At 35.2% G+C, this 18,073-nt stretch overlaps 1 protein-coding gene across 1 annotated transcript; it reads left to right on the top strand.

Annotated features, from left to right (window-relative positions):
- Positions 1–1,269: 1,269 nt before the first annotated feature.
- Positions 1,270–6,875, top strand: LOC126828531 (transmembrane protein 107). Its single transcript, XM_050558340.2, has 4 exons — positions 1,270–1,638; positions 2,421–2,488; positions 3,119–3,219; positions 5,346–6,875. The coding sequence occupies exons 1-4, from the start codon at positions 1,555–1,557 to the stop codon at positions 5,507–5,509; spliced, it is 417 nt and encodes a 138-aa protein (XP_050414297.1). The 5' UTR covers positions 1,270–1,554; the 3' UTR covers positions 5,510–6,875.
- Positions 6,876–18,073: the final 11,198 nt, after the last annotated feature.

Raw genomic sequence — 18,073 nt, forward strand, 5'->3', positions numbered from 1 at the left:
CCAGGGGTTATGTTAACCCTTTGGTCTTCAGGCCCGTGGGGATGATATTGAAAAATATGGATTATATAATGTCGCCGAGTGGAGGAATATTGTTGGGAACGGCAAAATGAAATGGGGTTTAAGGTCTTATTTCTGCTCCGACTGGACAAATAAAGGCCGGCATACGCCATGGGGCATATTTTGCCAGAACAGCGGCGCTACGGCCTATTCTTAATTCGAATTCCACCTGTCAAAGGTTCATTTACGTGCATGCCAATGTACACGGGACCTCGGTTTATCGTAACCTCCGAATGAATAGGCCTATACATTGTCACTCATTCATACACTGCCAGTCATCCAACTTCCAAGAGATATTTAACGTGCACGCCAATGTATACATGGGGCATCGGTTTTTCGTTTCTCCCGAACGACTGGCTAACACCGTGATCGAACAGGGGACCTCCAGGTTAGTGTGCCAACGCAATCTGTTTCAATGAAATGAAATGAAATGGGGTTTAACGTCCTACTGTTTTGCTCCATACTGGGCTAATGAAGACGGGCATATGCCATACAGTGTGCTATGAGGGAAATTTTGCCCGGACAGCGGCACTACGGCCTACTCTTATATCGAATTCCAACTGTCAAGGGATCTTTTACGTGCACGCCAATGTGTACACGGGACCTCGGTTTTCCGTCCCATCCGAACGACTAGACAGCTTTCCTTGTCAGCCCCTCCGTCCTGCATCACTGACAAGGGAGAACCACGCCGGAAAATCTGGATGAACTTTCTCGGCCAATGCAGGGATCGAACACCCGACCTCCAGTCTAGCGAGCCAGCGTCTTAGCCACTTAGCCACCGTGATTCCCCCTGTTTCATAGAAGTATTGCGAAGACTAATAGCGAATATTCACTGCTGATCAGAGTGAAGCCAACGTCGTACTCACTGAGCCACCGTGGCTTGGTTGTGCGGATGGAATTGTTTTATCTTTGGTTAGTTTTGTATTTTTGGCCGTGGAGGACGGCAAATTTCTCTGTACGCCACTCTCCGTGCACTTAATTATAATAATAATATCTTCTTTCTTTTTTTCTTTTTTTGCTATCGGGACGGACATCTTCTAGACACTATATTAAATATTCTTCGAGAAAGCATTGTTGAAACAGTTTTAGGTAATAGAGACTTATGTAGTTTTTTTTGTTTTTTATTGGTGTGAAATATATTAGTATTTCGTTTCGGTTAATATATTTATACGATTTGTATTTCGTTTCAGTGTCTTTTCCGATTCGAAATCTAGCTTTCTAAGATGGCCGCTAAAAATAAAAACATGTTGAGACAACTTTAATTTTTCAGAAAAACTGCAAAGAACTCTCTCAGTTTTTTAGACAGCAACCTTTATTCTTTTATCTGGTGATCAGTAATTTTACCTGCAGTTTTGGCAAATAACACCCTTTTCATTCAGGCTTGTCAAACAAGTCGACATTTTTTTGTTTTCATTTTCTGTTGTTTTGTTGTCAACAAGAAGACGGCTTTGCTTCACTCCTTCAGCATACAGTCCTGATTATCATTAAACAAGAAAGATGAAAATTTCCGGATTAGTACCGGCCCGTTTTCTGACTTTAATAGCTCATCTAGTGATTGTCATTGTAATTTTTTGGTCCAAGGTAGGTCTGGTCGATTTGTTTACAACGTCCAATAAATGCTACAGTGACAGTCACAAAGTGCCTAGAGTAGAATAGATTGTCTGATTTACCACAGATATTTTCACACAAACGTATATTGAAATATGAACATTATATGTCCATTTTGGATTAATCACAAAACAGGAAGACAGGACTGTTTAAATATCGAGTTATGCTCCATGCTGTTACATATGTAGCTGCAAATTCACCATGCGACACAATAAATAATCTAACAAAAATACAGTCAATGCAAAAGCTGCTAATGCGTAGCCCTACATGTAGGCCTACTAATAAATCAAAATATAATATTATATACATTATAAACTCCACTTATATACCCTGCACTACTGAGAAAGAAGATATGAATTTTCATATGTCTTAATATTGCATATTGAGAGAAATGTGCCAGCTCCCTATATAAACACACATTTGAATGGACAATCTCTTATAGTCTACTAAAAAGCCCTATTAACATGTACCGGTATGTAATTACTGAATGCAATGCATAAACAAAGCCAGATATGGATTAATAATAGGATATTATTTAGTAGAGTAGGAATGATTTTAATAATTTGCCTTTAAATTTAAAGATAATAGATAATGCTGATCTGATGTCTATTGATTAGTTCTTATAATATGCAATTCCAGATGGAAAATTTCTGGATTACATTTTCATATCAACGTAGTGTTTTATGACATATATAATTATTTTTAATAGAAAGCAATAAATAATATCTTAAATGTCAAGTTTTTTTAAATTTTAGGGTGAAAATATACTGATGTGTTTACCAGAAAATTATTCGTCAGATGAATATTCTCTAAAAGATATGCAGTAAGTAGAATACATGGTTTTAAACATGTCCAGGTATTAGATTTAGACCATCATTGATTGACTTGACCGAGGGTGGAAATTAAATTCAAATTACTGGTGAATGTACATAATTTCAGTTTGTAGAAGGAATTCGATCACAATTTTATAGGACAGAATTCTGTTGACACCTCTTACATAGAGATTTTAAGGTGCTTAGAACTAAATCGAGGAGAGTTTTTTTGTCCCACAGCTGAAATTAGCTCCACATAAATCACTGTACTGTAATTGTGTATGCTACTTAGGATGATGTCCTGGTTGTATAGACTGAGGTTTTGTACTCCAAGGACCTCTGACCTAGAATAAAAGGAATCACTAAGCTATCCTTATTTACAAAATCTTTCACCATGTCCGAACTGGAAAAACTTCTTTTTAGTAGCCCAGTTGTTTTTATAGAAATGTCAACAGTGCAATCAATAAGTTGTCTGTCCCATCAGCAGCAGATCTGAATATATGTTAGATCATATATGTACTATGTAGTGTAAAATTCAGAACAACAAAGATGAAACAAAATAAAATATTTTAATTAGACTGTAAATGTAAATAACTGTAAATATAGACAATTTTAAAAATATTTATCATTGTTTGTTTCAGATTAACTATTGGCTTATCTGTTACACTTGGTTTATTTTTCCTTGAATTACTAGGATTTATTGGTGGAATCACCATGTTTATGCCATTCCAGAGTCTACTATGTATCCTTGTTAAAATAATTATATTAATTATAGAATGTGCAACAACAAAAATTTGATGGTTGCTCTTTTGTAACTTAACCTGCTAACCTGCTAAATACGCTGTATGAGTCCTACTGTATCTCAAGAAGTACCTTCTTCCGAAATCAGTTGTTGTTGTTTGTATTATAGAGTAGAGCCGAAAAAAGCTCCCCTTAATGAACAAATTGAAAAAATCGCCCCCCCCCCCCCAAAAAAAAAGCTCTTCTAGTTTCAATAAGAAGATTGATTTAGAAATTAAGGAGAGTGATCTGATATTAAGGAGAGTGATTAGTTGTATGTATGAGAAATGGTTCTGAAGATCAATAACTGCATGTTAGGGGTCATTCCTGGTTACATAAATGATAATAAACATCGCCTGCTAATTAATAGCACTCGTACAATCAAGTCAAACTTTTGCTGTCGTCTAAAACTACTTCCAATAGAAATACTTTTTGACATTTCTAAATATATATAGCTTGTAATTGTATAAATTTTGTTTAAAAACATAACCCCTATTCACAATATAATCATAAATGCTAAAAAATTCCATCAAAATAGAATCTATTTCTTCCGGAATTATTCTCATTGGAAACTTTATGTGCCATCTCTCATAATTTCTCATGTCTCGTGAGAGTTCTACTTTACATTTCAGTTAAATTAACCAATGATGCAAACAAGTCATTTATTTTTAGCAGCATATTCATCAGAATTTTATTACCCTGTGCGATCACATGATACACTAATCGAATACACAAAATAAATATTCACAATGGCAGCAATAGGAATGTGAGTCTTTCACTCTTTTAGAAAACAAAGTACATATGTCCATGTTTTATAAATCTGGAGAGCAATTTTCAGTTTTAAGGCGAGGGAGGAAAACCTCCCCTCGTTCAACATTGAGGTGCATGGCAGGTGATCGCATGCCACAAAATCAGTGACTGCGAAACTGTAATAAGTGCCTTATCTTAGTATTTTTTAAGTATATTTCTGCATCAACTTTTTAATTTAATAAGTGTAATTATGCTTCTTGAGCAAGTTAGGAAATTGTTGTTTATTGATGTTCATTGATGCCACCTTCGGTTGTTAATTCATGCTGATGCTACATTTGACTGTTGATTCATGCTGATACCTTCATTGATTAGTTATTCATGTTGATTCTGCCTTTGATTGTTTATTCCTACCTAATGTTTCATTCAATTATTTATTTATGCTAATGTTCTGTTTGTTTTTTGTATATAATCTGTCATAATTTTGCCCTCTATGTATAAATTTTTCAATTACTACTTTGAATGCAGAGATTTGCCTGAAGTGATTTATATTTAAGGCTTATAAACACGCCATGAATCCCAAAATGACTTAGATATTTCATTTTTTTATTTTCTGGAATTTACGAGCACACATGAAAGAGAAATCTAGTTCCTACAACAATTATTGATTGAAGTAATGGCATATAAAGGGAGTCAACTCTATTTAGCATACCATAATACTACACCTCGGGCTAGAAAGGTATATTCTGTATCGTGTCTAGGACAACTGCCAGTTGTACAATTGCCGGTGAGGACAACTGCCGGTGAGGACAACTGCCAGCGAGGACAACTGGCGGTGATATCATTTGTTTTTCTGTATTTATGTCCTTTTTGTTAAAAATAATACTTAATAATTAAATATTCTTTATTATTATCATACAGGTTCAATTGTCCTGCTCCTGTCTGTATCATATCAATCTGTTTCAGAGGTAATGCGAAAGCCTTCTTCTAAGTCTGTGTAAGATGACTGACCTTTATACGTTCAAATGCCTTTTATGTGTGACATTACATCACATGGCGTCGATCATTGGCTTCGATAGCGCATGCATTGTTTTCATCATCAGATGTATTAACGTTAACTATTTTATTTACCCTTTTACACTAAATAGGAAATATTTTTTATCCTGATATACTTAAAACACCTTTAATTATTTTTCTAATACTTCCCCCCAAAAATGTTCTAAACTTTATTTTGCAGATGGAAAACAGTTAATATTCTGAGCTAATTAACTCACTTTATTTACTGCTGATCATTTAGGTATTATATGTTTACTTATATTTATTTCCTTAATAAGAATTTAGCTACATGTGCACACAGTAGTGCTGCTGTTGTTTTATCCTATTTCTTGTTTGATGCTTGGCCATGTGACTGGTATTGGTATGTGTTTGGATTTTGCAGTGCTTTCCCAGCAGTTACAGAATTGATTACAATCATTGGTGTATTAGGATTTAAGAAAGGATACTGATCTCTCATCTTTTAGCTATGTCATTACTCAATATTATTCATAATAAAAATGGCAAATCAAAATCAAGGTATCCAGTTAAATTAAGTTAAAGTGATAGCTCTGAAAATAATGCTGTAGGTACATGTAATACTAGAAAGGGATATCTTTATATGGTAATTGTCATTCTATCAAAATCAAGCACAGTTAATTCTAACAGTTAGTAAATATACATTAAAAATCTATAAATATTACTAAAGTCATATCAAATATTTGGTATGTATAATTTGGAAAAAATCTGACAGTTTTATTTTGATCATAAATATTAGTGTTAATACTACATGTCTTAAAGTTACAATTTCATATTTTCTAAGAAAGTCAAAACATGATTATTTCAATGTCTTTTGCTCAATAGGTTGTCAACTCACTATTATACGATCATAGGTTATCTTTCTCACACTTAAAAATCTTTACACCGGAAATAATAACACAATTACCTCCCAATTACCTCCCTTGTTTTCCTATTCCCCACCATGGAATAGCTATCTTCAAATGTTTGAATTTGAAGTTGAAAATGATATTTTTGCCAATTTCTCATGTGGCAATAGTGAATTATAGGATTATTCTTTAACAAGGTAGGACTGTTTATAGATACCATCTATTTTAGGGTTTTATTTTAATAAATAAAATATAACTTAAAAATATGAAATTGTAACTTTAAGTTTGTAATAGCTAGAAAAAAATGTGAAAATGATGTAAAGATTTATGCCCTTCTATTTTAATATATTTAAATCGCTTTACAGTACGTTAAATTTAGTGAATTATGGAGTTAAAGGAGCAAAAATCCTTACGGTATGAATTGTATGTATATAACGATCATTTCATCAGGCAATTAGGAACTTGGTTATTAGCTCTGTAGAGAAATGTTTTTTTTTAGTCCCCTTAAAATTCTGTCATTCCTTTTTATGGATAGGTTGAAAAGAGACAATCATTTTTTTAGTAATTTTCTTTTAGCTATTTTCTCAGAATTATTGTTATCTTAGCTCTGATTTTCACAATTTAAAACTAACAGTTTGAAAGAAAAACAGAAATGAGAATCTTCAAATAGTATGAAAATAAGGAGACTTTTCAAGCAGTACAATAAAAAGGGGATTTTGATGAAATAGATAATTAACAAGTATATAATTAGTGCAAATTTTTAGAAAGTGTAAGTAAAATAAAGGAAAAATGTTCAGGTAGTATGAATATGAAATCCAAAATACTCCGTCCAATGGCCTGTTCATATCAAAGAGTGATGTAAAAATTTATATATACCTGTAAATATTTGTACATCAACATTTTTATACAAATTTTTATGTACATACTTTCTTATTAAATTATTATCATTATGTATTTGAATTATTATTACTTCTTTCTGATTCCATTGATATAGCACCAAAAACATGTTTCAAATTTGTAGCCCCATTACAATCAGTTTTCCCAATCTGTCTCTGTTATGATCATAGATAGATTTGTGGAAGGATAGCCCAATGTGTCTGATGTTCAAGACAAACAGGTTGTAGCGATAGTAACACCACTTGCTGGATCAGGTTTTTATGTAACATTAAATATACATTATGTAAGAACCTATTGCAGGTCTTTTTGGGTTCAAATGTTATATAACTTTTTAATTATACATTTATTCACATGACAAGCAATAGATTCTCTAGAACATTGGATGTTTGCAATTTTTAACAATGAAAATCAAGACTACACTATCTTAATCAAAACCACTGATAACTTCGCTCAGAATAAAGTAATTTAATAACTGGTATAGTGGGAACTTTATCTAAATCTTACATAAGGCATCTTTAATAGTGATGCTCCATGATAGATATGTAAATTGATATTAAAGTTTGTTTCTGATAATCCAAATAACGGTAAGTAAAGTTGGTCCTTAGGAAAATGATAACTATAACTAAGTGTAACCTAAAGATGTCAAAAGAGCTAAAACTCAATATTTTCCATAATATTTGAAATTAAAAACATGAATTATAATTCAATATTGGTCAGTTCAATCCATATTGAAGTTGTTATCTTCCTATGAAAATTTAGGCTCCTAATTTCCAATATTTGAGACCCACTGATTTTTTTAAAATCAATACACGAGTCATGTATCCTATGGTTTCAGTCATGTATCCTATGGTTTAGTGTACCATTTGTAATTAAGAAAGAAAAACATATCGCACCATTAAAAATGGTTGATTCACAACAAATAATAATTTGAAAAATTGTGTAGGATAGACAAAGCAGACACAAACTACTGTCGCTCAATATAATCATATATTTAACCGAACATTATTGATTAGAAATTAAATAAATTTTTTAAAAAATTGATTAGAAATCACCTTCCTGTGGCCTTTAGACCTACATTGGCCTATATTATTATTCCAAAGAATAGAGCCATGCACCCTTTAATAACAATTTTATCATCCAAGGCTTAATATGTCCGAAGAAGTATCTTAAAGTTGTACCCTCTGTTGCATTGGAAGCCAATGGAGTGTTTTTATTAAACTTGTGAAATATGATCATTTTTTTAAGGATTTTGGTAAGAAGCCTTGTAGCGTAATTCTAGATATACTGCAATTTCTGTATGTAATATTCTCGGAGTTGATATTGTAAAGCATTGTGGTAATCTTAGATGAAATAAAAACGTGGAATAAACGTTCTGTGTTATCGCGGGTCCGATATTGTCGGATTTTTGCTATTGTGTGAGGTGAAAGAATGCCGACGAACAAAAGAAATGGGGTTTGACATCCTACTCCTGCTCTGAGGAAATTTTAGCTAGACAGCGGTGTCTCCGCCTAGTGTTCATTCGCATACCGGCTGCCAACACGGTTCTTTTATGTGACGAGGGGAAACCACGCTGAGAAATCCTGAGTAACTACTTTTTTTATTTTCAAAGAACAGTTCATTTTTTATTAAAAGTAACTTCTTCCTTATTAAAAAGGAACTATTTTTATTTAATTGGCTTTGGTGGAAACACTGGGTCAATATAAAGGACTTTGCATAGGTTGAATTGCTGTCAAAAAATGATTTATCACTATGCCGTAATGTAATCAGGTTCAGTAAAAGTGAAATCTATAGCAAAGAATTATATTTATTTATTTGTGCATGTAAGAAGGGATTGGGTGATAAATAAAATCTCCTACTCGTCTTTTTGATATCAGGTGAGACTAAAGCTGCGTTCACACTGCATGCGCATTCAATGCGAATTCCGGAGACCGGTCTCCGGAATTCGGATGGGTTTTTCCCGGTTTAAAAGCGGTGCGTCACATTACAGTTTATTCGGATTGAATTCAGAATGCAAAGCGCCAGACATTCGTATTGGTGATCTTGTGTTGCTTCTGTTTAATTTCCTGAGGCAAGCAAGGCTACATCAGCGACGCCGGGTCTTACATCTTCGACACCTTGCCATGCACCGCCGGCACGATTTCGTTGGCACCAAAATCAAATGCAAATGAGGATGATTATTCTTTTGGTAGCGTTTGCTATATATCAACAAGAATGTACATGTACTTCACTCTGTACTAGCGAAGATACATTTCATAATTGAAATGCTATGAAATGGGATCAAACTTCCTACTGTTCTGGTCCGACTGGGCTTATAAAGACGGGCATAGACCATGTCACAATTGATATGTTAATTTGCTATGTATAATTGTGACATGGTTTATTTCTGTGATTTAGGGTACCTAATTAATTTGGTACATGGCTAAAGGGAATATTTATTTCTTTTAAAGACATTTATTAAGGGTTGTACAGGTTTTGGTTAATAAAGTTTAATTATTTTCAATGTATATGCGTTGTTTTTATAGAACGATTGTTGGTATGTCTGAGCAAGTTAGGTAACGGGGTGTAATGTAATGAATGTGTCTGGATTGTGATGCATGTGCATGTGGTGCATAGTTCTGATTGGATGTTTGAGTGACTAAAAGTTTCTTGGTGTAGGAATTAGAAAAGTTTGTCAGAGAGGTTTAAAATAAGTTACAGGATAGACATGGCTGTTTTCTCTACTTAGATCAGAGTGATTTTAAAGGACCAGACATGACTGTTTTTCTATATCTACGGTAACACCAATGACTGGCTTTAGATGCTTAGAACCTGGTAATTAAATACGATGTATTTAAATGTGATGAATGCGTTCCTTGATGAAATAACATTTAACCGGTAATGTCTAGGTGACCGATATAAATCATATTTCAACCCAGGGGTAACCTTGTGAATCATATTGTAGTTTAATCTTGGTGAACTTTGTGAATCGTACGCATGTAGTCTTGGTGAAGTACATTTCAATCTTGGTGAAGTTTTAATACAATTAGGGAGTCTAGGTGAATCCGGGAAATAGATCTGTGACATGTGAAGGTTTTGTGTTTTCCGAGAATTTGTGTTCGGGTTTAAAATGTTTTTAAAAAACCAACTTACGCGATTGAGATGGTGGAATTAAGACGCAGAATTAATCTGAATGCTAACCAGGAAGATTGATTGAATTAAAGCAACCGAGTAATAAATGCCTGAATGAACTGTAACTTTAAAGCATTTAATTTTGTAAAAACCTCTTAAATTGTATATGTAAATTGATTGCAAAATATACATATTTAAAATAAATTAATTAGTTGTGGTGTTTGTTGGAAATTTGGAAAAGGGGGCAATTAAGTTAAAGAACCTGAGGTCACTTTGTGACAGACCATTTTCCCAGGACTCTGTATTTCGTCCCATCCGAACGATTAAACAGCTGTCCTTGTCAGTCCTTCCGCCTTGCAACACTGACATGGGGAAACCACACCGGAAAATCACGATGAACATTTTCGGTCAACACCTGGAGCGAACCCTCGACCACCAGACTAGGGAACTAGCTTCTTACTCACTGAATCATCGTGGCTCCCATTTCATAATTCAAATCCTTTCAGCACTAAACATACATAATGTAAAGCAATACATTTTGTTGTCATGTGCAATACATGCTAGAGACTAGGCTCCACTAGACTCGCGACGACTAAAGCTTACCTGTCCTGCCCCCAAGGTCTAGACCGTGAATGGTCAGCTGTGATCTGAACACACCTATCTTTGTATTTGATATGTGGTCGTATATTGTCGTCGCCCCCGCCCGACGCGCTAGAGGCTAATGTTAATATCTGATTGACTTTAAATTTATGCACAGTGTTTAAGGTCATGGATGAAGAAGCAAATTGAATTTGAACGTTTTACGATAATTACTGCAAGAGTTATGGCCCATGATTTAAAATGCTAGTATAGGGCAGAACTCGTAATCAGAATTTAGTGTGTTCTAAATCTTTGCTTTATTAACAAAAGGAATAGTATGCCACAACCCTTGTTGAGTGCTCGGAGGATTAGCTGCTGAGGGCTTATGTTTCGTTGCCTGACAATCTATTGTTACCTGGTTATGTTAACGCAGAATTTGTTTCAGTGATGATGGGCTGCAGCTATGTTGGCAAAGTTATCGTTTCCGGTAAAACTGTTGATCTGAATCAAGCGTGTCACACTCAAATCTTGACTGCGAATAACCCGATTCGGAATAATTGTTCCGAGTTGAATTCGGAACAATATACGGATTCGTTTATTCAAATTCAATTCGGTTTTTACCGAATCGAGTGTGACGCCAAAGTCCGGAATAAGGCTTTATTCTGAATTCAATTCAGATTAAACCCCTAGTGTGAACGCAGCTAAAGCTAATGTTCTGTTTACTGTTACAAATTATCAGTGGTCTGATTCCAAACTGTTTCTCCTTTTTGTTGTTGCACGTGCTTTTTCTGCTGTTAGGAAGCGGCCTGCGTGTCACTTATTATTTTGTGTAAAACCGTTCTCTTAGCAGGAGAGAGCAGTCCTGCCATAGAAGTAACTATATAATTTACTGAATTCTTATTTATTTGAAATTTAAAATATCGGATTTAAACTTAATTGAAGTTAACAGTTGCATATGTATATTATTTGGTTTTAGTGTAACTTCTATTTATGTGTCAGTTTGTAAGCTAGATATATTTATAACCATGTAACCATGCAATGCTGTATAACAACTGCCATTAAATATATTAAAGCATTAGTCGAGACTCTGCAAGCTCACCACCATTTCCGTCTTCGTCAACGGTCCAGCTACTGTGTGGGCGTATTCTACGCTCTTCGTGGCTATCTTTTTTTAGAAGAAATCCGGATTGGTCTAGTCATTCAATGTTCTTGTCTTTGACAAGATAAAGTTCAAGTAAAAGACAGGTACTAGCGGAAATAATACCAAACATAAAATATGGCTACCACTATTTCTTAAATTGTTGGTGATCACAGTTTACAAAAGTCATTCAGAGAGAGAGAGAGAGAAATGAGGTTTAACGTCCACTCGACACAAACCAGGTCATTTCGGGACTAACACATGGTTCAAATTTATTTCAATAATTCGCTTGCACGTAGGGGTCTTAACTTTAGCAGTAGGAGGAACCCGGCGAAGACCCACGAGGTTGGACAGGCGACCCTACTCCTTGTCACGTACAAATGGGGAATCGAAACCACGCCAGTTGACTCAATGACAGACCTTATGATACAGGACGCACGTGCTAACCATTCCACCATCCAACCCCCCTAAAGTCATTCAGTGTTCCTGTATTTTAAAGGTGGCGGGAATAATATCAATAGTCTAGAGGCTCAGTGCGCGGGGGTGTCCATCAATGACTTTTGTGAATTGTGATCAACAACAATTGAAGAAATAGTGGCAGCCATATTTTAACTAGGATGTTTGAAGACCGGAGGCTCAGTGCGGGGGGACGGGGTGTCCATCAAATGGCCACAAAACCAGACCCACCTTTTCTAGAGTAACATTTTGCGTAGAATACGATGCCGAGTAGTAATCAGTCTGCCGTTGGGGCGATTTCGGGATATTCGAGGTCAAAGTTCAAATGAGGTCATTTGCACTGAAAGTGAATGCGCAGCCATTCTTGTATCATGAAAACATGTAGAAAATGATCGAAAGTAATCAACCTTTCAATAAAAATGTAAACTTGCTAAATTTCACTCTGTTTTTTGTGACTCTGGAAAAACTAATTGAATAGTTTCATGGTTGGACCCCAGTCTGCAGGCCGCGTCACGAAGTCTGCAGAACTTTCCCCCGGTAACATATACCAATACGACATTTATATCCTGTGATCTATTATGTACAATGCATCTGTCGGTTTTATCTGTGTCCATGTTCCGGCGAAATCCATGAAAACTCGTAAAAAAATTGCAAACCTTTAATCACGTCATCAGATACGTGTTTTCTGGTTACAGATTAACGTCGGTTTTCCCAGATTGGGATTCCCGGAAATCTACGAGGCCTGCAGGCTGGAGTCCAACCATGAAACTATTCAATTGTTTTTCGGACAATTAGTTTCATTATGTATAACAATCGTTGTTAAACAAAATCGGGGAGATTTCGATTTGACAGTTTTTACGTATTTTTTGGAACAGGTTTCGAAGTGGTTTGGTTCTGTAATACAAGATCTTTTTCGACGTTGCAAAGTAAATGTACGGTGCTAAGACCACCTTAAAGATACATTATGGGAGATAAGATAAAGAGATGGCAGTTTTCGCTATAATAGTTAAAAACTAGATAGTGTAAAGGTAATTTGCTGAAAATTTCAGTCAAATTGAATCACCATGAGCCGAGAAAGAAGCGGGTGAAATTTGTGCATAGTCTCGGTCATCATTACTAAAATCATTAATATAAACAGCATAGTCTCGTTTATCCACTTTTTTTGATTTAATTATCAATGGCCGTTAGCGGCATATAGGAATCTAATCTAGCCAACATCGAAGGCTAGCCTTGACATCGAGAGTTTATTATGGTCTGGATAAGTTAACTAATGTCTAATTGATAATTTAGATAACATTTCAGGCCTAAAGAAAGACTTGTAATAAGCAGATTTTGCTCTTGCATAATGCATGTTTAAGATAAGTTTTAAATGTTCCTATTATTAATTAGAACAGGTTTCGCTTTAGTTTTTATACGCCCACATTTTCATGTGGACGTATATTGTCGTCGCCACTATCCGTCCGTCCGGACGTCCGTCCACAATTGTTTGTGAACAGTCTACAAGTCACAATTTTTATCCGATTTCAATGAAACTTGAAATATAGGTTTATCACCCTAAGATCTCGGTTCCTTTCGATATTGGCATGTATCGGACTGTAACTTCATGGATTATGGCCCCTGATTGTACGAAAAATCACGTTTTTAGCTTGTGAACACTGTAGAGGTCACAATTTTTATCCGATTTTGTTGAAACTTGAAATGTAAGTTTATAACCCAAAGATCTGGGTTCCTTTCGATATTAGCGCATTTCGGACCGTAACTTCCTGAATTATGGCCCCTGATTGTACGAAAAATAGCTTTTTTAGCTTGTGGACCCTATAGAGGTCATAATTTTTATCTGATTTAAAAAACGTATTATTATATCACCGTTACACCCTAAGGACGGCTGAGTTCGAATTTCGTGAAAATCGGCCTAAAACTGACAGATAAAATGGCCGCCCTCGTTCTCAAATAGCGTAAAAATATGGTATATCAAGGTTGTGGACCCTATAGAGGTCACAATTTTTATCCGATTTTGTTGAAACTTGAAATGTAAGTTTATAATCCAAAGATCTCGGTTCCTGTATATATTCGCGCATATCGGAACGTAACTTCCTGAATTATGGCCCCTGATTGTACGAAAAATTGCGATTTTAGCCTGTGGAGTCCATAGAGGTCATAATTTTTATCCGATTTAAAAAAAAACGTATTATTATATCCCCGTTAGACCCTAAGGACGACTGAGTTCGAATTTCGTGAAAATCGGCCCAAAACTGACAGACAAAATGGCCGCCCTTCGTTCTCAAATAGCGTAAAAATATTGTATATCAAGGTTATATCCGATTTTGTTGAAACTTGAAATGTAAGTTTAGCAAGTTTACCTTTTTATTGAAAGAATGATTACTTCCGATCACTTTCAGTGTGTTTTCATGATACAAGAATGGCTGCGCATTCACTTTCAGTGCAAATGGCCTCATCTGACCTTTGACCCCTAATATCTCGAAATCGCCCTGACGGCGAACTGATTACCACTTTGCATCGTATTCTACGCAAAATTTTACTCTAGAAAAGGTGGGTCTGGTTTTGTGGCCATTTGATGGACCCCCCCCCCCCCCGCACTGAGCCTCCGGTCTACAAACATCCTAGTTAAAATATGGCTACCACTATTTTCTTAAATTGTTGTTGATCACAGTTTACAAAAGTCATTGATGGACACCCCGCGCACTGAGCCTCCGGTCTACAAACATCCTAGTTAAAATATCACTATTTCTTAAATTGTTGTTGATCACAGTTCATAAAAATCATTCAGTGTTCCTGTCTTTGAGAAGTAAACAAAGGTGGCGGAAATAATATCAAACATCCTAATTAAAAAATTGGCTACCACTATTTCTTAATGATTGTTGTTGATCACAATTCACAAAATGGCTCGGCCTATCCCTAAAATGGCTTGTATGATTGCAGGTATGTGATATTATTATACCAAGAACGCAAATTGGCCTCAATTATTTTTTTAATAGTTAAAACAATTTTAGGGATGTCTATGTGTTAACAGCCATTAACACAGTCAATAACACAGTTATTAATAACTGTAAGTCAGGTTAGTACAGAATTAAGACTTCAATCCCCATTTCATTCCATTAGTACTAACAGCTACCCGGGGCAAATCAGTTTGAAAACGTATTTCTCCCCTTTTGGATGAAAGAGAAAGGCTATGAATAAAAGAATCTACATTCTTGTGTACCGGTGGACGGATATGGTACTCTGTCTTGAATATGGATTTAAAAAATCACAAATCAGCTAAAAAAAATTTTTTTTTCATAACTTCTTATTTTTTTTCTAGTACCATTTTGTAAGACAAAATCAATATAAAAGAAACAGCAACTGCAAAGCTGGTGACCCTTAAAGTGTGTGTGTGCTGATTTTTAAACAGAGGTGCATCTCGGGTCCATGACTCTTTATTTTAAGAATTTATAGGATTCCTTCTTAATGTTGTCAATATTTGATTCAAATGTAATGTTCGGCAAAAATATTTAAAAAGTTTCAAACTAGTCCTATCAATAATATTCAAAACATTTCCTGCAACATGATCATTTTAATATCTTAATTAATATTTAGTCTATAAATTTGGCAAAACAAACCCAACGCCCAGCCTTCTTTGTATCATCTTGGAAGTTGGCATATTTTCCCTTGTGCCATAAGGATGGCAACTATTGATTTTGGTGTATGCCCCGACATCCAGGGGTACAGTAATGCCGAATTTTTGTGATTATCACCTACAGGCCGCAATTCTGAATGGATCATCCTGAAACTTGACATACATGTATTTATTCTTTATACACAAAGGATGGCAACTATTGATTTTGATGAATGCTCGAACCCCAGGGTCGGTGTGACACCCACTTTTTGTTAAAGGAGCTAAATCGCTAATATTTTGGACCTAGAAATTGGCACAAATAATAATGTAATATGAATTTATATAAACTGTTTTACATTCAATCGTGTCCGTTTTACTGTGAATTGTCATCAGTTATGTTCGGCGAAATACGCCAAAAGTCTCAGCCGAAAGACAGTTTCTAGCGTCTGGTTATTCCAGTCAACGCCGATAGTATATATTGCGTATGCACTCCAAATAAGAATATGGCATCACCGTCTGACATGACTTGTGGAATATGTCTAGCCTCATTCTTTGACCACCTTGTTACAAATGGCGCTGAAACGCATTATGGTACACGATTCGTGTACCAATTTTAAAATGTTTATTTTGTCTTAAATATTGGATATCAGAAGCCCATCTTTTCCAGGTAATATCACAAAACCAATGCTGATTTAAATTGCAAAAATATTCGTGTTTTTAATGTCGAAGATTTTGGATGATATTGAGTTACGGACTTAGCTACTTTAAGATTTAGTATGTAAATTTGGCAAAACAAAGCCAACGCTCAACCTTCTTTGTCTCTTATTATATTACAGTCGTTGCATCCATTTTAAAAAGTACCATATCAATAAAAGCATTATGTTATTTACTCAGATTATATATATGACATAATAATATGATCATGATGGGTCATTTAGCCTACATACTGACACGATGGAGAAAGGAAATTACGCATTCGAAGGAAATTTAAAAAAACCTAATTATTTTGTTGAATTAAAATAGCATTGGGTCTTTTATAATAATTATATTTAAATATATAGATTTTTCGTAGTCAACAATGGAATCCATGTTCATAAGTCCGGTTGGTCAAGGAATGCAATGAAAATGCGTACAGTTAAATATTTAGTAATAATATCCCTCAACCACTATACTCACATAAAGAGCAAATTCGTTTTCCAAAATCTGCAGTCACCGGTCTTCCGACCTGTGGGTTGGTCGGACGAATGGTCTTATGAATGCGTTTTAGTTCACAAGATCTGTCATTGAGTCAACTAGTGTGTAGTTTCGATTCCTATCTTGTACGTGACAAGGAGCAGGGTCACCTGTTCAACCTCGTGGGGTTTCTCCGGGTCCCCCGGTCTCTCTCCCCCCATTGCTCTCTCTCTCTCTCTCTCTCTCTCTCTCTCTCTCTCCTGACCCCAATCGGGTGTTACTGTCTTATGAAAAGATATTTTTGTCCACTTAAATATGCATTATGTAAGATTTCGATAAAGAGCTGACAGTTCTCGCTGTAATAGTTAAACAATAGATAATGAAAAGGGAATATATTGAAAATTTCAGTCGATGACTTCATTATCAGTCAATGACTGAAGGACAGTGTAGTCTCGGTTGCTACCGTTGTTACGTTACTAAGTCTCGATTTCCCATTTTTTAAATTAAATTATTAAATGGCAATCGCGTTTAAATCCGATGAAAATCAAAACCACCCGATAACCTAGGAGTCGATAATGGACTTGGCATTTGAATAAATGTCTAATTAAAGATTAATATAACATTTGAGGCTAAACGAAAGGTCTGCATTAGGCAGATTTAGCTCTTACATAATTCCTGCGGTTTTTTTACTGAGTCCAGTAATTTTGTCGCATTCTTCTATGGACCATAACGAATAAGGGAGTAAACCCTCTTTCAGTGGTAAGCCTTTCGGATACCACACTATTAGTATTAGAACAAATTGGGTAAACTTCTAGACAATTTCAAATTAATCTCGGTAATAATTCCTTAAGCAAATAAGAAGAAATTAGTCCTTCGTTTACATGACGTACCGAATGAACCTATGTCTAATGCAGTTAGGAAGAAATTATTCTTAGCTTCATAATGTCGCTGAACCTATGGTCACTGAAAACGAGCGATGAAAAATCTATTCAAGAAGATTGCTTTCTTCGTTAGCGTAAAAACCCTAACGTATAATGATGATTAAATTGTCGGTCTAGTCAGTTAAGGGATTAATCTGTATGAAAATAAACCATTTGTACCAATGGTACCCGGTCCATTAACACTGTCAGGTATTAGTTATATCCTTTAATTAAATATTTTGTATTGATGGTTAATTGATGTGGTA

This window comes from Patella vulgata, chromosome 7 (genome assembly GCF_932274485.2).
Source record: "Patella vulgata chromosome 7, xgPatVulg1.2, whole genome shotgun sequence".
NCBI lineage: Eukaryota > Metazoa > Mollusca > Gastropoda > Patellidae > Patella > Patella vulgata.

Bases quoted from the DNA above. Each gene is read 5' to 3' on its own strand.
- LOC126828531 (XM_050558340.2), top strand. From the start codon at position 1,555: ATGAAAATTTCCGGATTAGTACCGGCCCGTTTTCTGACTTTAATAGCT. The intron at 1,639-2,420 runs GTAGGTCTGGTC...TTTAAATTTTAG, and splicing joins TTGTAATTTTTTGGTCCAAG to GGTGAAAATATACTGATGTG. The intron at 3,220-5,345 runs GTATCCTTGTTA...ATAAGAATTTAG, and splicing joins GCCATTCCAGAGTCTACTAT to CTACATGTGCACACAGTAGT.